The sequence below is a fragment of the Podarcis tiliguerta genome (assembly GCF_965153285.1).
Source record: "Podarcis tiliguerta genome assembly, chromosome: 12".
NCBI lineage: Eukaryota > Metazoa > Chordata > Lepidosauria > Squamata > Lacertidae > Podarcis > Podarcis tiliguerta.
The window spans coordinates 33,738,223-33,757,554 of record NC_139545.1 but is presented as its reverse complement, the minus strand read 5'-3'; the positions used below and the strand labels follow the sequence as shown (position 1 = coordinate 33,757,554).

General features: G+C 41.0%; 1 protein-coding gene across 39 annotated transcripts in view; it reads left to right on the top strand.

Moving 5' to 3' along the window:
- The first annotated feature begins 2,925 nt into the window (after positions 1–2,925).
- The window catches only part of AKAP9 (A-kinase anchoring protein 9), a 103,769-nt gene continuing 87,362 nt past the window's right edge, over positions 2,926–19,332 (top strand). For 12 of the 39 annotated variants that reach the window (XM_083405572.1, XM_083405601.1, XM_083405568.1 and 9 more), the window contains exon 1: positions 2,927–3,895. In XM_083405572.1, the coding sequence (XP_083261698.1) occupies positions 3,848–3,895 (48 nt within the window). In that variant the 5' untranslated portion in view covers positions 2,927–3,847. Of the gene's footprint in view, positions 3,896–18,207; positions 18,556–19,332 lie in introns of those variants that run through there. The other 27 variants (XM_083405579.1, XM_083405595.1, XM_083405569.1 and 24 more) reach the window with 12 other exon arrangements.

Sequence of the window (19,332 nt, the reverse complement as noted above, 5' to 3'; positions counted from 1 at the left end):
AATAACGCCTCAGGCACAGACACTCTGCAAATATAGGTGTCTCTTTCATTTTCACATTGCTTCAAATATTTTATTCACAGATCTCTTTGCAATTTTTCTTCCTGACAGGCTTTAATCCCATTGATAGGTCACAAGGGTAAAGATGCATATCCTGGAGATAAAAGTCTTGTTTCTTTCTGTCCAGCGCACTTAAGGCTGAAGAACCATATTTAAAATCTTATAGTTGTAGATACCTACAAGATACCTGCACATTTTCATTCTTGTGTTTGATATTATCACTTATAGTTTGTTTTGGTTTTGCCATTTATGAGATCAAGTGACAATGTGAACCAAGTATAATGTTAACACTGACTGAATACATATTCTAGCATAACTCTGTGTATGTATGTGTGTGTGTGTGTGTGTGTGTAACTCTGGCCGAGATGCATACCACCAATATGAAACAGAAATGGATTACTCTGTTGTCCTTGTGGGCACAACTGTGTGATGCAATTTCAGCAAGAAAAATAAATATGTGAAATAGGCCTTTAGGTTTTTCACATGGGGGAAATTAACATTAATGAAAATTAATTTGTCAGAACAGATGGCCAATGAAGCCACGGTATCAGGATGATCAGAAGGCAGGGAAATTTGCTACTCCTTAATCGAGTCTGGTGCTATGAGGTGTTTCTTGTTGCCTTATTCCACATCTATCATTGCTATGCAATCCATAGCTATCATAGCCTTAGATATTCACGACATGTGAAAATGCACATGGCCTCATTTGCAGTATCACTAACTCCTTTCTCACAAAAAAATCTGCTGACAACAGCATTATCCTTGAAGGTATTTCCTGATCTGTAGATGTAATTGACTCAGACTTAATTCCCTAGCTATCCTCCTGTGCTCTCTAGAAGGATCACACTTCTTATGTGATATTAGGAGCTAACTATTTTCAAAGTCAGTATAATTAAGTAAATATATTATGAAACAATCCAGTTTTTTAAATGCCTTTGTCTTTAAGGAATAATGGGTTACAAAGGTACAACATGAAATGCCTTCTCTCAAAATGTTTTCATTTGATTTCCTATGATAATAATAATTTTTATTTAAAGGCTCAGGGCAGCTAACAACAATAAAATAACACAACATTCTAAAATCATTTCATTATAAAATTAATTCAAATCAAATTAATGGCAACCATTGGGCTAGAGTTCTGTGAAGATTGCCAAAGGAGGGAGTCAGGCTGTGCCCTAGCCAAAGGCCTGGTGGAACAGCTCTGTCTTGCAGGCCCTGTGGAAAGATGTCAAGTCCTGCAGGGCCCTAGTCCCTTGTGACAGAACGTTCCACCAGATCGGAGCCACAGCTGAAAAAGCCCTGGCTCTAGTTGAGGCCAGCCTAACCTTTCTGGGGCCTGGGACCTTCAAGATGTTTTTGTTTGAAGACCATAAGTTCCTCTGTGGGACATACCAGGAGAGGCGGTCCCGTAGGTACGAGGGTCCTAGGCTGTATAGGGCTTTAAAGGTTAAAACCAGCACCTTAAACCTGATCCTGTACTCCACTGGGAGCCAGTGCAGCTGGTATAGCACCGGGTGAATGTGATCTCGCAGCAAAGACCCCATAAGGAGTCTCGCCGCGGCATTCTGCACCTGCTGGAGTTTCTGGGTCAGTCTCAAGGGCAGCCCCACGTAGAGCGAGTTACAATAATCCAGTCTGGAGGTGACCATCGCGTGGATCACAGTGGCTAGGCGAGAGAGGTAAGGGGCCAACTGCTTAGCTTGGCGGAGATGAAAAATGCCGCCTTTGTTATAGCTGCAATCTGCGCCTCCGTGGAAAGGGAGGTGTCGAAGATTACACCCAAACTCTTAACGGACGGTGCTGGCACTAACTGTTGCCCCCCCCAATCCCATATCGTCCCGTCATATAGTTGGATAATGATCTTATTTAAAAATGTGGGAAGCCAGCCATTTTGTCTGGGGGTTCTGCTACTTATTCATAATAATAATAATAGTAATAGTAGTAGTAGTAGTTTATACCCTGCTCATTTTGCCCAGCCACTCTGGGCAGCTTCCAACAAAATATTAAAAATACAATAAAACATCAGACATGAAAAACTTCTCTAAACAGGAACCTTCACCCACAAAGTCTTGCTCTGATGCCACTACTTACAATGAGTCTGTTGTAAGGTTCTCCAGATCCCAGTCAAACTATCTACAACAGCCCCCCCCCAACTTGGCCCTCCAGATGTGTTGGGACTACAATTCCCATCATCCCTGACCACTGGTCCTGTTAGCTAGGGATGATGGGAGTTGTAGTCCCAAAACATCTGGAGGGCTGAGTTTGGGGATGCCCGATCTACAACTTTGTTTGGCTCAAGCAGGTGCCTCTCTGAAAGGGATAGAAAGCAGGGTCTGAGAAAGCAGGGTCAGGTACAGAGATGGAGACATTTGATTCCGTTCACATTCAGAGGTGACATTACCCAGTTTGCACTTTCCTAAACACAACATAAAACTGCATGCAGACATTCTTCAAACTCAATGTTCTTTAAATTTTGCAATTTAGTTATCCAGTCAAGAAATGTGTACAAAAATAGATATGCCAGGATAAAGTGGTGTAGTGGTTAAGAGCGGTAGTCACGTAATCTGGGTAACCGGGTTCGCGTCTCCGCTCCTCCACATGCAGCTGCTGGGTGACCTTGGGCCAGTCACAGTCTCTCAGCCCCACTCACCTCACAGAGTGTTTGTTGTGGGGGAGGAAGGGAAAGGAGAATGTTAGCCGCTTTGAGACTCCTTAAAGGGAGTGAAAGGCGGGATATCAAATCCAAACTCTTCTTCTTCTTCTTCTTCTTCTTCTATATTTGTGAAAGTAACACAGGTATTAGACAAAATTGCACACAAAAACGTTTATATTAAGGTAAATTTGCACTAAAGTGCTGATGGAGTTTCATGAGAACTTTTAGAGGAAACATTTCCAAACTGATGTGGAAATGTGGAGAACTGTACTTCAGATTAGGAAAATGAGAAACTGAGAAACCAAAGCTGACCGATTTTGTCCATCACTTAGAGTAACCCCTATGCTTGATTTCTAAAAATGCGTGATGGCCTCCGCCCAAGACTAAAATGACAAGTCTCCACTAGTTTTAACAGCTGCGTAGAAGAGGGAATTTCAGCTACATCTACCAAATTTCTCCCAACTGCACAAAGGTTAAAGAGGCAGGAGCCATGTTTCTCCTTGGCAACAGGGCACCTTTCTCGTTTCAGTCTGGCTTGCAAGTCACGCCATTTAGCCTGGACGTGTTGCGCCACAGCTGTGGATGGGGGGGGGGGGGCGCGTTCAACGCACTCTGTGCATGTTCAGAGGCGCCCACATCTTCAAGATCCAACAGGTGTCCAAGCGGCAGCTTCCAACCAGTCGCTTCCGCGGAACTGAGCTCTTTAACTCAGAAAGAAAGCCCGCCTTAAAACCCTAACGGCTTGCGAAAGGGCCAAGAGTCGGGAAGCCTGCACTATGGCAACCACTTCCCGCCCTGGGACGCGCGACGCCGCGGGAGAAGCAACTCCCTCGAGGTGGTCGCTTTCTGGCAGCTCGGTGGGAAGGAGGAGGCGGAGAAGGAGGCGGTGGCAGCGGCGGCGCGGACGTCACTTTCCCCGGCCGCATGTTTACGTGGAGATGAAGATGGCGGCGCCGGTGGATCCGCCACGGAGTCCCCGGTCGCCGTAGCGCCCTGAGCGCGTCCGGGGTGCCAGAGGAACCGGGGAGGAGGAGCCGCAGAGGGGAGCCGTCCCCTTTGGGCGCCTGCGGGGAGAGCGGCCCCCTTCGCCTTTCCGCCTGCCGCGCAGTAACGCTGTTGTCTCTCCGCGCAGGGGCCATGGAGGACGAGGAGAGGCAGAAGAAGCTGGAGGCCGGCAAAGCGAAGGTGAGAAGGGGCGGCAAGGCGCTGGGCAGCAGCGGGCCAAGTCCGACCCCGGGGGGCTGCCGTCGGGGGAAATGCGTGGCCGCCTCCGGGCTGGATTTAACGGGTGAGAGGAGGTGAAGCTTGCCGGGCCCGCCCCTCTGCCCGCTGTCATGCGTTGCGGACTGAGCGGAATATTAAAGCTCCTCCGGGGGAGAATCGTGCGCCTCCGAGGCGGGCCCTGGCATCCTTCCCGAGCTGCGTTTTTCTTTGTTTGCCGCTTCTCTTTGTGTATGTGCGCGCGCCCTGCGCGGCGTCGATCGCCGCGGGTTTGCTCTGCTTTTTTATTTTTATTTTTTAACCCACCCTCCCCTTCTTTAAAATGTAGGACCCAGCTCGGAGGAGCCTCCTTCCTATTTGTATGTGTAGTAATGCGATTGGCTCGTGACAGCTGTTGCTGGACAGAAGCGGCCACATGCCTGGAAAATGCCACAGGTGCCAACGAGGAAGGGCTGTGTGTGGCTCTTCTCGTGCCGGATCAGCTGGTCCAAGGGGAGGAAGGGACGTCCCAGGCTTGGCTTGGCTTGAATTAATTGCTGCAAGTGTTTAGATCTTGCTTTTCGAATGCATATTCCGGAGGCCTAGTGATATTAAATCAGAAGTACAATAAAGAAAGACGCACGCACACATACTTGAAAACGCTGTAGACGAAAAGCAGTAGAGTCCAAAATCGAAGAAGATAAACTAAGACTTCATGCATGTTCCTGACATGTGTAACCAGCTATCGGTCATTTGTGCACCAATCAATACCTCTATCCCTCATTCATGTAAAGAAGGAGCTGACATTTGTACACCTGATTTCTCTGATGGTTCAACTGCAGTAGATGGTTGGAATCTAGCCTGTGTCATGTTTGGTGGTGGGATAAATAAACTCAACAAATAAGTGACATTTGAAATAATAATCAACCCTTAGGGTTTTTTCCTGCAGCTTTCATTAGTTATAGCTGAAAAGGGACGTTTCTATGTGTAAAGTGCTTGCTAGTTTGATCTTTATAATGTTTTTGACTTGCATAGTGCTCTAAAACAAGGTATTTTTTTTATCCTTGCAATAAGTACACCACTATCATAATGTAAAAATACATAAAAAGGAGGAGACATGTTTGGTTTATTCTGACCACTTGTGTTAGGGCTAGAAACATAATGACTTGCCGAAGTTCCGTTAATGAGCTCTTGGGCTGCAAGAATTTGAATTTTAAACCTCACCTCTTAAAATCAGGAGATGTGCATTAAAAAATGGAATAAGTCTCATTTTTATTATACCCTTAGCACCATGATAGATAGGATTTTTTGGTGCTAATGGGTAACTAATTTGCATTAAACAGATAAAGCAACTCAAATTGCCTTCACACCATGCTTATAAATAATGTAGCACAATAGAGCTAGTCTGTCACGCTGTAAATCAGGCTACCAATTAATCCGTGAAAGGCCAGCTCTTAATCTGTGAAAGGCCAAAGTGAACAATTTATCCCAAGTAACAGAATTTGGAAAGAAAATAGATTTGGATAATGTTAACATTTGCAGTAGTTTTGATATAGAGTACCTAATCTAGAGACCCCATCAATGGTGAAACTCCATTTGACACCTCTGAGTATAAAGAACATATTTGTTTATTAATCTAAGAAATGAATTAATTGCTCTTCAGCCAAAACTTTCAAAATGGACTACAAAAAGTTGAAAACAAATCATAAATATCTAGGTAAAATACACTAAACCAAGAGATTAAGCAGCAATAAAATCATTTAAAATCAACTAATTTAAAATACTCCCCCCTCCCCAAATCAGTAGATACAAAGGGATAGGGTCTGCAACAAGCAAACCTCCTTGGAACTATTGATCAGGATTCCTCTCCTCGCCTGATCTTTTACTTGTGTTTAACTTACACATCAAATTGCTATACTGTTTCGAAAGTCAGGCAAGCTTTTTATTTAAATTCAGGTTGGAGGAAGAAGCTGATAGAGAAGTTCCCCAAAATATTATTTTCTGTATTCTGCATGCTATATTTTCATTTTCTGTAGGAGAACAGAGAGGCAAATGGGTGAGAAGATTGTGATAGTCCTAATGCCCTCCAGTTGTTTTGGACTACATCTCCCATCATCCCTGATCATTAGCCATTGGCTGGGGCTGACTCCCAACTATATCTGGAGGACACCAAGTTGAGGAAGGCTGCTCCAGAGCTCTTCCAGCTCTGGCAGGAAGGCTTAGATAAAGCCTGTCTTGACTTATCCTTTGTCCCTCCTAGATTCTTCCTTTCTTGGCATCAACACTGGAGGAGAGGTGGATAGCAAGCACCCAGTTTCTCCTTCTGCTCCACCTTGTTTCCCAAAAGTACAGCAAAGATAGAAGCTTGCTTCTCCTACCCACATCTGTCATATATAATGTGGCAAGCAGCACATTCTGGTGATCATTTACTAGCTTCTTACAAGAAGTCATCATAGGGGCTTCAACGCATCTTGCAACTCATTTGAATGAATGCATACAAAGCTCCTTAAAGTGGCTATGCATGTTTAGAACAAAACAAGTAGACCGCAAAAGATCTCCTGCAAATATATGCGCCATAACACATGAACATATAAACACAACACAAAGTAATTGGGGAACCATCATAAGAAGTAATCAGCTAGCCAAGCATAAAGAGAAGGGGGGAAATTAACCTATAATGTATCTCCATAAAGCCCCATGAGTTGTTGGAGGAAGCTCTTTGACAAAAACAACAAAAGCATTTCACATGAAATAATAATTAATAATTTATTTATTATTTATACCCCACCCACCTGGCTGAGTTTCCCCAGCCACTTTTTTCTCCTTGGATTTTCCACCGCACCCCCCAAAATTGACAAGTAAGTTTTTCCATGAGGGCCACCAACTAAATCTGCAATATCACTCTTTCATCAAATCAGCTGTTACTAACGTCCAATTTCAGGCAGATTTTCTTTCTTGACTGGCCTAATGAAGCACTAAAGATCTGTCTTCATAAAGTATCCTGACAGCATATATTGTGATCACAGATGATTGCTGTATAAGAAATGTGTAAAAACACATCCCCTTACAACACAGTCCTATATATCCCCTGCTCAGAAGTAAGCCCCCCACTGCCTTAGGTGAGTGAGTGTGAGATTGCAGCATTAAAGACTTTGGCTGAACCATATTTGCATTGTGTGTCTTATGCAGGATCACAAGTAAAAAAGGTTAGACAAGATTTCCAAATTCTTCCTGTAGGAGACAGTATTGTAAGGTCAATCTAGCAGGATTACTCAATGTCACATGTTCTTCCACCTTTCTGGGGAGTGATGTGGACTCTTGAAAGAGATTATAGGTGAGCTGCAGGGCTTCTTTCTGCCCTGACAGATCTGTGTGCGGTAAATTTTGTTGCTGCGTCTGACAGATTGCAAACTTGTACTTGATAAAGAGGTATGCATTATGAGGAACTTTGGGACAGTTCAGCTGTGTTCAGGATACAATGATCTAAGCGATCACTGTGCAGAACCAAGCAGAACATGAGAATTTCTACAATCTTTTGTCTGTGTAATGGTGTCGGTGGGTCCTTCCCCTTTCTATTTGGTTACAGAGAAATAGAGAACCATAGAATATTTGCAAGAATGAACTTGATGGCAGAGCCTTGCCTTACTGCACCATTAAGATACCTCATCAGTTATTTTTATTGTTGTTCTTCTGTGCTGGCTAACTTCTAGAATAGTCAGAATCCATCCCCACCCCCCCAATATATATTCACACACTTGTAGTTTTACTACCTTAGAATTCAGCAGTTGCTCCTTATAGGCTGATTATTTATTTCATGGACTATTTATTAAGCTGGTTTTCATTTCCCAAATCAATGTATTTTCTTATTTTCTGTTCCCTGCCATCTGTAAAGGCAAGTGCAAGGCTGCAGTGATCATCTGTCTTCTTCCTCCCCTTTGTTCCTGTACTAATCCTCATTCCCATGCAAAGGTGTGTCTCCCTTTCACTGATCACTGCGTTAAGAGTCTAGCACAACCAGCTGCTGACTGGGCAAACCATCACCAGCAGTTACCTTTATTATTCAAGCCCTGCCAAGACTTCTGCAGAAGCAGTGACATTCCAAGAAATGAATAGGCAGCTTTAATTAAGCGTTTGGACTTATTATGCATATGGCATATAGGGAGGTCTACATCTCCAAACAATACCAATGGGGAGGGGGCGGTGAATAGTAATCTTGTTTGTAGAACAAAGAAAGGGGCTTGCATGTCTCTGAATCGTAGTAGTGAATAACTACAGCCGATGTAATAGCTGAAATCACACCACTTGCTCTGTTGTTTGGTGCACTAAAGAAATAGAAGAATTTCTTGGTTGTAAACTTCCTATTTTCTTAGAAAGCATATTTCTGGTAGGTGCAGGAAAAAGAAATATCTGATTTTTTGGTAATAAACCGTGAGCTGGTTTGGACTAAATCCTAGTTTGGTGAGAATGAGCCTTCTCTCTCTCTCTCTCTCTCTCTCTCTCTCTCTCTCTCCCCCCCTCTCCCTCTCCCTCTCCCTCTCCCTCTCTCTCCACCCCCCTTGTGTGAGTCTTCCTTCCCACCAGTACAGCTGCAAGGATGAGTTCAGATTATTTTGCTTCAGTTTTTGATTAACCTGAACTTGCCATGCTGTCTGAACCTGGACAAACTGTGGGTAATCTTAACTATGGTTAGTGGAAAGAAGCCGGCTCCAAACCATAGTTAAAAGCTGCATTGTTTCCACTAACTGTAGTTAATATTAATCATCTTGGGCCTTAGGTTACATGATTGACTTGCAGTAAATTTAAAATGGGAGTGTTAACTTCTGACTTCATTGGGGCTCTGCTGGAGAAGGAAAGGGGAGCGAGAACTGTGAGAGTCTGAGTGGAGGCTTTTTCTCATAATGCTAAAAAGAAAAAAAGAGGTTTGCAGCCATGGTTTGTTCTATACTTGAAGGTCAGTATTAGTGAAGGTGCAAACGTGTGCAGATTAAGACGAGCCCCATGGTGTGTTCAGTATGGTTTACTTCCAAGTAAGAGATCATAGAATTACATTGCAGTTGAGCAATTCTATACACTTCTAAGTTCCTTCTTCTGCCATGGCAAATGCAGTAGTGAAAAAATATTTTTGGATCATAGAAATTGTACCTTACACTCATCTCCCCAGTGGATGAATCCCAGGCATGAAGAATGTGTCTGAAGACATATCTTCAGTGGCTTACACAAACCTGTGACCTAGAGCTGAAAAGCTCTATATCCTATTTCCAATCACTTAAGCTATCCTCTTCTACAGTAATTTCTTTTTAGTGCTCATAGATTGGAAGAGACTAGTAATCCTGTGTTGGTTTATAAGTAAAACCCACATTTAGACACAGAGATTTCTACTTCAGTCGGAGTTGTTTTGTCAAATCCTGCTCCCTTCAATATTTTATACTAATACGGGCTATAAATGCTTTAAATATATAAGTTAGTATACACAGGTCAGCCAAAGAAATTATTCTTATCTTTCTGATTTTATTTCATATAACTGTTTAAATGAAATTAACCTTGTTTTTTCTTCGTAATTTTTGTCCTAGTAACCACATCAAAAATAGTTAAATGTCTTGAACTAATCTTATGCACAGGAGCAACAACAAAGTATACACTATTAAAATATGTTGGTACTAATATAAAACAAAACAGTACAATGTAAATTCTAATTTAGATGTCATCACCAAGATATTCTTTCTACTAATTATGCCTGTAAATAAAGGTTTTTTTCTGTGCAAATTAAAACATTGGGATCATTTAATGAATTTAGGAGAATTTACACTTTGTCAGCATGATGTTTAAGGTTAAATCTGTATCACACAGTGTCAGTATTAACAATTTCATTCTTAAGTTGGGTGAAAATGTAGGAGAATAGGACATCTACACAAAAGGTAAAGGGAGCTGTGTTACAAGAAAAGAATCAAAATCTGTACAGTGGTACCTTGGGTTACATACGCTTTAGGTTACATACACTTCAGGTTACAGACTCTGCTATCCCAGAAATAGTGCTTCAGGTTAAGAACTTTGCTTCAGGATGAGAACAGAAATTGTGCTCCGGCGGCGCAGCAGAAGCAGGAGGCCCCATTAGCTAAAGTGGTGCTTCAGGTTAAGAACAGTTTCAGGTTAAGAATGGACCACCAGAACGAATTAAGTACTGAACCCGAGGTACCACTGTACTAGGACAATACCTTTACAGTGGTACCTCGCAAGACGAATGCCTCACAAGACGAAAAACTCGCAAGACGAAAGAGTTTTTTGTTCTTTGAGTTGCTTCGCAAGACGAATTTCCCTATGGGCTTGCTTTGCAAGACGAAAACGTCTTGCGCCTTTTTCTTAAAACCGTCAATGCATTCCTATGGGAAACCGTCAATGCATTTCCTATGGGAAACCGTGCTTCGCGAGACGAAAAATTCACAAGACGAAAAAACTCGCAGAACGAATTAATTTTGTCTTGCGAGGCACCACTGTATTAGGCCAACACACATGCCTTCAGAGATTGTTATGCTTCTCATTCCCAGGAAAGCTCCCTGCAGTCTGATATTTGCCGAACACTGAAAGAACCTCCTCTTCCATTCCATTTCAAGACTGTAACCAGATGCAAACTTCATAGCTTCAACATCAGCTGTCAACCAAAATTTTGTGCTGCTTTGGTTGACCTGATAAAAGTACAGTCGTACCTCTGCTTACATATCCCTCCGATTACGTAAACTTTGGGAACCGTAAGCAGCAAACCAGGAAGTATATTTAAGTTTTTGCCGTGTGCGCATGCGCAGAAGTGGTCCTTCGGTTGCGAAAACTTTGGGATACGGCTGGACCTCCGGAACGGATCCTGTTCGCAACTGGAGGTACCACTGTATCTCCCTAATAGCAAGCTTGAAAGACATCTACACACCTTATTATGGCATTATTTGCTGGAATAATTGGATTTCATTTGTGCACGTGGCACCATTTGCTTTCTCCCTTTTCAAAAATCAAACCCAAAGAAAGCATAACGATTGCAATACTTCATTTACTATGGGTTAAGCAAGATTAAATGCAGCAGAAATTACTTATGAGTCAAATGTGCATAGCATTGATGTATTATATTAAATCAGAAAACTAAGGTCCTTATTTATTTGTTTCAGCAATTTTTACTTAGTCTTGACCCCAAAGGGCTCCTAGAGCAGCTTTCTTAAATTCCATAATAAACGCTTAACACATTCGTGTCATGTCATAATGTCCATGAGTTTCTGTATCTACACCTTTTGACATGAAATTAAGAAATTCTTTATAATGTAAAGAGTTATTCTTATAGCACATCTTTGGTAAAAGTAGGAGTTGACTGTTCATGTAAGTCTTACTGCAGAATTGGCTAAACTGTGGCTCACCAGATGTTGTTGGAATCCAATTCACATCTGCTGTTGTCATAGTTGGGGGTGATGGAGATTGCAACCCAGCAACAACTGGAAGGCCACAGGATAGCCATCACTAGTTTACTGGCTGATTACAAAGGTTGGGCCAGTTTTGACACTATTGGTCTCCTTTTCAAAAGGCCAAAACTCCATGTTGGGAATGTGCTATACACTGTGCAGTAGGGATAAATAGGTGTTTCCGGTTTTATAGGAGTATAAACCCTCAGAGAAACCAAAGAAGCTTGAAATGTCTAGAAGACTAAGAAGGCCGTTGGCACTTTCAGGCTGTTGACCATCAGTAACTTTCATTTTTTATTATTCCTCTTTTTAAAAAATCAAGAAACTGAGGCACTAAGAGCAGCAGGAGTTTACTGAAAACAGCCACAGAATCCCCATGCTGCTATCTGTAGCTGTTGCCTTTTTCCCCACCCAAACCCATTTCTGCCACTTCTGTTCTTAAAATGTGTCTGGTTAGGGAATGGTTGTGGAGGAGCCACTGAAAGCATTAAAATATATCAAGGTAATGTTCCTTTTCAATTTTCTTGAATGTTCTTCATTTCCCCCTAAGATAAGGCCATTATTCATATTCAAAAACTGTTCCTTTGAGACTGTTGGTCTCTTACAGTAGTTAATAGATTTATTCTTTAAATCACTGAATGGAATCAAGGTCTTAAATCAAGTCTGGACTTTTTCAGTCATCTAATATGTACGGAGTGATTGGTATGTACTGCTTGGAGATTGCAGCAACTGTTGCAGTTCTTGCATACATTTGCTTGTTTATAATTGGCTCCTATATGGAAAACACAGATGGTGTAGACTCTGGCTTTCCATATGTTTTTGGTTAGAGCAAATTGTGTTTAGTAATTTTAAATTCTTATTTAATTATGTGAACTGCAACTATTTTTGTAATAGGTGTCCAGGTTTTTGGGTTGTTGTTTTTTTGTTTTTTTTGCGTATTTAATAGATTTATAGCTTTCATTTCCACTATTTAGGTCTTTAAAGTGGCTCACACACATAGTTGAATACCTGAAGAAGTGTGCATGCACATGAAAGCTCATACCAATAACAAACTTAGTTGGTCTCTAAGGTGCTACTGGAAGGATTTTTTTTATTATTTTGTTTCGACTACGACAGACCAACCCGGCTACCTACCTGTAAATAGTTGAATAAAGTTTACCGTCTCGGCATGAGGCTGGCTTCCTCGTGTAGGTCTTCCACTTGACAACAAAGCATGGATTGCTATTGTTGAGAAAATGCAATTTTCATTCTTAATTTTCCGTTCTCCACCCAACCCAAAATAGTCAGCATTTTGTGCCAGCTGGGCATGCTCAGTTTTTATTGGGTGGTTTTGTGGAGTTAGCAGTTTTTCTATATTAAAAAGTGCTTTTGAAATCTCAGGGTTGCCCCAAGTTGGAGAATTGAATTCGCTATTAGTCTATTCACATGGGACACTGCAACTAAATGCTTCAGATATGTATGTTGACAGGGGCAGAGCTTTCAAAGCCAAGAGACTGCCTGGAGCAAGTGAGCAGGATGGTGCTGGCTGGTGAATGAACGGGCAGGTGCCCTTTTGTCTGAGTTCCTCCATTCTCCATTTCCAGCCACTTCTATTCTCCCTCTCACCCAGCTTTTAGTTATAGTTGTGGAGCAGAACTGGAATTAGAATGCAGGATGATTGGTTAATCTGGAAGCCCTGTGGCCTTCTCATATTGATATTCATCAGTTCATAGAAATGTCTACAGTTTGTGTCGTTTCTTTAAAAAACAACAACTTAAGCATGCAATGGTACTATTTTCTTTGGTCTCAGCTGAATAAATCTAATAATTTGTGAGCTGCATTTTTATAATTTGCTACCATACTAACCATACCATCCATATTTTGCAGGGGTAGGGAATGTCTGGCCACCCAGATGTTGTTGTACTCCAACTCACTTCAGCACTAGCCTACATGACCAATGGTGGGAGTTGTTGTTCAGCAACATCTGGAGGACCATATGCTCCCCAACCCTATTCTGGAGGAGCTTCCAACAGATGGAACATCTGTATATCCAAACCATAGTTTTGTATGCAATGTTTGTTCTATTCATTTATTTAAAGTTGTGAGAACAGAGCACATAAAAAGCAGCATTAATAATAATCATGGTTCATTAACCAATTAGTTAGAAATTGCAGGAATATTCGGAGCAAACAGAAATGCATCAATTGTATCATCACCAATCTGTGATGAAGTGGTACATCTTTCTCCTTAATCTAAAATACATAATAAATTAGACAGATAAGCATGCTAAGTCACTTAGGATTCTCCTCTGTCCTCACAATAAAAGGATTTGCTCCAACGAATATTTTGCTGATTCTCAAGGATTTGGATTAGTCTACAAGAGAACAGAAAACCTGTGGCAGAGATGCATGGCATAGTGTATTCAGATGGTACAAAACAGGATTAAGAGGATTTCAGCAATTTAATTTTTCTTCCCCTTCTGAACCCAAGTCACCCTCTTATAAACTCCTTCCAAAATATGCTGTACACACTTTATCATAGCCCTTTGTAGTTCAAGATTACAGTATATGAGTTTAAATTCCAGATTTGGCATGGTGTACCAAGCCAAAAAATCATAAGACTGCCTAGGAAGGGGGAGAAACATTTTATATAACCGAAAGAGTAATCCAATCATTTGTTTCTAGCAACAAATTTCTATGATATCTGCTGAATCCTTATTTTATAATTTCTCAAAATGCTAGTGGGGGGGGGGGAGTTCTCACATTGAAACATTTTATCTATTATTAGCAGAAAAAGATTGCTCCAGGAGCAGTGTTTTAATTGTAGTTTTAATTGCAGCTCAGGACAGCACTAGCCTAGGGTTGCCATACGTCCAGGAACTCCTGGACATGTCCTCTTTTGGGGGTCCTACATGCCCATTCGGGGAGAATTTCACCTTTTAAAGCGAATATCTTAGATTTTGGGTTTAATTTTTGTGTGTGTGTGCACGGACAGGCTGCTTGGGCCCAGTGGCTCTAAAAAAGCTCAACAATTTTTTATCTCTGGATTTTTACCTCTTGAAACATGGCAACCCTACACTAGCCTGTTTTCCAGTCAAGCGCTGCCTAACACCCATGAAGATTCACCACTTCCAACATCTCTGTATACTTATGCTGGAATAGGAAGTGGAGACTCACCTTGCATGAGAGCCTGAACTGAATTGCTAATAAAATGACATGCATTCAGGACCATCTTCTCCCAGGTATACCCAGCTTCTTGTGATATTCTGGAAAGGCTTTGCTTCATTTCTAATTAGCTAGGGCATTGCTAGGGTTGCTCACTTTTATTTTGTGGTTCCTGCATTGTAGAATTCAATTAGAGTTCCCCTTTCAAGTCCATAATTGTAGATTTTTAGGTTGCAATAGAGGATTCTTTTTATACTGGCATTTTAGGTGCAACATGATTCTGATTTTTTAGCTCTCTTGAAATTAAACCAGTACACTTCTCCTTTGCATCTTCTTCACTGCTCTGTGTGTGGGCATTTCCTTATGTTGACTCTCTGGCCATTATAGCACGTGACACTAAACTGTGGATCAGCACTTCTCCCACCTCGCACACAGACAGGAGAAGGACTTTGGCAGAGTAGGAGAAGGACTTTGGCAGAGTTTAGTTTCACTTTCATAGAATCCCAGTCTAGCAATATGAACCAGAGAACATAGCTAAAAATAAGCACTGGTTATCTTAACAAGCCAGCTTTATAATTCATAGTTTGAAGTAAGCATGTTACAAAGCTTATCTATCACAGTTCATTTTAAAACACTATCCCTGGTTTGAACGTAATGCTAGGCTGGGATTTTGTGAAAGTGGAAGTAAACTTCCAAACTGTGTGGAAGGAGCAGTGGATCGAGTGTGTGAGCCTGGTGCTTTGCATAGGCTTGTTCAGGCTCATCCACATAGCACCAAACCATGGTTCAGCATTATGTGCAAATGTGGCCTCATTCTCCCTGTCAGCAGTGGAGTACAACTGGTGCACAATGGGGAACTAGATTGAGCCCAAACTTTAAAAAAATGCTAATTGACTTTAAAATAGCTAACTTACAGCGTTATATATATTTTTTGTAATGCTCTAGAAATACTACCCTACCGATGGGAGTGTTGGAAACACCAGTATAAGATATGTCTAACAGAGGAAGGGGAAGAGGCTAGAGAAGGGGAGAGAATGCAGCTGAAGGACCTTTTCCTGTTCTGCCCATTAGATTCCAAAGGCAATTATCCAGTGCTTGAATAAATCATTGATACTTGGTTATATGAGCACCGATGCAGATAAATAATTCTATTGTTGTTGGCTTAAAGATACGGCATGCTATCAGGCTAACAATTTGCTCCTGCTCATTTGCATTTGAGGAATAAGGTTGTGTACACTCCTATTTAACCTGCCGCCAGTGAACTGTTGGGAAGCAGGGTCCACACGACATTAGCCGCAATCCATATCTATCCAGTATCTGTCCTGTTGTTTCCCATAAAATACTGGGGTTTTTATGTGTTTTTCCACAAATCAGCTTTGATCTGAATTGAGAAAATGAACGGGTCTAGCCAGTAATGTATACACAGACATAGTTTGTGTTGCTGTGGAAGCAAATTATCAACCCCATGCTGAATGGAAACTGGACGCTGCTCAGGCAGGGGCTTAAAGTGGTTAAATGTCCAGCAGATGAGTCGTGCCAACTGGACTTGCACCTGTTCCTCACAGCAGACATGAAGCGAAATAATTGCCCAAGCAGTGCTAGGACTGTCAGTAATTTTTCTTGTGACAAGAAGCTGGCATACTTAGTGACATTTCTGATTAACCTGGTGTGTGCCACGTTATAAATTGTGACACGTTATATTCAATATATCACTATTTGTATTGATTCATGCACATTGCAAACATCTTTCATATTTAGTCTAATCACATTTTAACGTCTTGGTGATATTTGCTCTTTATGCATTGTGGAATATTATTAATAATCGATTCGTAAGGCTGAATTAAATTGATTGCTCTTCATATGACCAAGTAGCACCATTCTTTGGGATACAATTTAGCTTCACTGAATTCATTTAAATTTTAATTCCTACTCAGATGCTCTTGAATTGTGTATGTGGAAAGGTAGTGAGGTCACACACACCATCCCTCAAACCTGGACTTTCCTCTGTTGAGTAGAAAGATCTGAAGGGGGATTGTAACTGCATTTGGCTGAACACTGTTACTGGCCTCCCTGCAATCAGGAAGGCTTCATGACCGAGGCTTCTAATAGTCAAGGACTCTGCATTCAGCTAAACATACTGACAGTACCCTCCTAGACCTTCCTGCTCAGCATGGGATGGTTGGGTGGAAGGGATGAGGCCAGTGTGTGCAGGTCCCGCAGCCCCTCCTGAGAAACTATTTAAGAACACCTGAATAGTGCTGTAATATAGAAAAAACATCAGCAAAAGAAATATCATTTTAGGCAGGTCGTTTTGAACCCAGAAGACGGAGGAATGAGACACGGGTGAGATGGAATGGGGTGGAGCAGGCTTATGCGCACTCCACTGACACACATGTTGACCTGGAACACAACCCCCATGGAAACGGAGAGTTGCCTGTACTTGACATATTAGAAATTCGTACCAACGATGCAACTCCTCTACAAATTGTAATACATGCATTTTTAGTTGTTTATACTTTTTTCTTCTGACTAAAACTCAGTTGGTGAGACTTGAGAAAGCAGAATGCAATCTAAATATATGAAGATTCACAGGAGATTTGATAATCGCTTTAGCGTCTGAATAGTGTTGTATAATTAAAATCAAATACATAGTGTCTTTTGATTCTGATATTATTCCATAATGGAATATATTACTGTTCCACTAAGTTCTTTTACTTAAACGGTTAAGATGTAGTTAAATTGATGTTCATGTAGTCTTGGGTCCAAAAAGCTTGCTTTTTAGGCATGCCCAGTCAGATTTTTCACTCTCTCCCCCTTTAAGCCACAGGCCTTTGCATCATATGGCAAACTGCTCCTGCATATCCCCTCAGTTTTAGAAATGGTTTATCGTGTGGCATGAAGAACTGCTGTTTGTGAAACATAATCCTGTAGCTCATTTGGGCACATGGAACTAGTTGTGCAGTTCACTGGCTCCCAGCCACTGTAAACGTTTGAGAAACATCTTTGAGAAGGGTCTTTCACAGGATCTCCTTTGTTGACAAGCACCGAATATTTCATCAACATGATACATTTCCCTGTTATTTTTTGACATACATATAACCATGCTCATACATCATTTAATGATAAACTGATTTAAAAAACAATATATTTTCAGATGTGATGTGTGAAACAAATGCCACACATTCAAAATTTTATAGTTTCTGACCAAAACCCCCCCATTATGGTCACTCATCAAAGTATTCAATGAGTAAGAAGCTACTCCTCCCTCCTTTCTTTCTGTTCATTGATTGCAGTTACAGAATATATTTCTGTAGGGACAAAAAACCACACTGTAATCCATAAGATTTTTTAATGCATGTAAGTGGGCAGATTTGCAGCTTTAAGTAAGTGTTGTATGTCAATATGGGCTGTGTAAAAGGCTAATGGAGCTGAAAGCCATTCTTTCCTCTGCTAAGAAGATAAGGCTCTTGCGCTTTCTATTGTTTACCTGAACTTGATGGGGATAGCAACAAATTAATTGGAGAATCTCTAGTCAATGTGAGGTGTTGCATTTTTTTTGTTTTGTTAGGATACTAATTAAATATTTACTTTCCTATTTTTTAAAAAAAGTTTGCTAATTTAAAAGTGGAAAAGGCTATGTTAATTGGGTAAGCTAATTAAGCAGCCAAAGGAGAGCAGGAGGGAGGCAAGTGCTAAATACGTAGGTGAACATTTTTGGCTCAGCAAATCTCAAGGTCCTTCTGTGAGTGGAGCAGGAGCAGGAGCCATATGCCTGGTTGTCAGCAGTCTCATCGAGATCCAGAGACTGCAAAGTCCTGCTGGGGAAATGAAATATCTGTACTTGAAGGACAAAAGTAGCTACGTGCTGTGGCTGATTTGCAAGTACTGTTTCTCTTTTGCTAGTGGTATTTGCTGCTAGTTTGAGGTTGGCTGATATTTGGAAGAAACAGCTCATGTTCCAGCATACAGCAACTGGGATCTTTTTTTGTCAAAAGTCTGAATCCTTTTTTTTTTATTATTCACTTGGGTGTTGCGAAGAGCTTGAATGGAGGCCTGGCTTTCTGGACTGGTGAATATCATGAGCACAGCATTCTTGTATTGTATAATCTGCTAATATTGATTCTTGATACCTGTTTTACAAAAGGAGCAATACTTTTGCATTTGTTAATATATGAAATAGGTGTTTGCTTCTCTGTGTTCTTTTATTGCATACAAAATAACATGTTTTGTCACAAAAAAGGCTTCTTAAGGAACAAAAACGGATGTTGAATAGTTCATGGGGTTTTTAATATTTAATGCAAAGTAGGAAATTTGTTATTCTCCTACTAGAGCCTATATTTGGTTCCTGCTAAGAAAAATGTATTGTATTGGTTTAGTTGTGAAAATCCATTTCTATCTCATTAAAAGTGTTAAGCTGTGCAAAAGGTATTGACTTACAGTATTTGAATAGCTTACGTACTAATTGGTTTTCAGCTGTTCTTTGTCTGACTCACCTGCGACTTTATGTTCATAGGCATGTTTTGCTACAAGGTAGGATGTCTGGTCAATTTCTTGCTGCCTTCTGTGACACTATTATGGGATTCCCTTTGATGCTCTGAATTAAGAGGGACTTTATTATTTTAACATTATGACCTGTTTCTAAAAGTTGCATTTTAAACTAACGAAATGGCTTCCTAGGATGTTACTAAGTTGATTAATAAAAGCTGTGAGTTTGTGGAAAGGGAGTGCAAAGCAAAAGAACATCACATGCTTTAAAGGCTCAATATGCTTTTAAATGCAAGTTTACTGGTTTTTAGTTTTTTCTAAGTAGGTACGTCACTTGCTAGTGTGAAGTCTGCAAGTTATA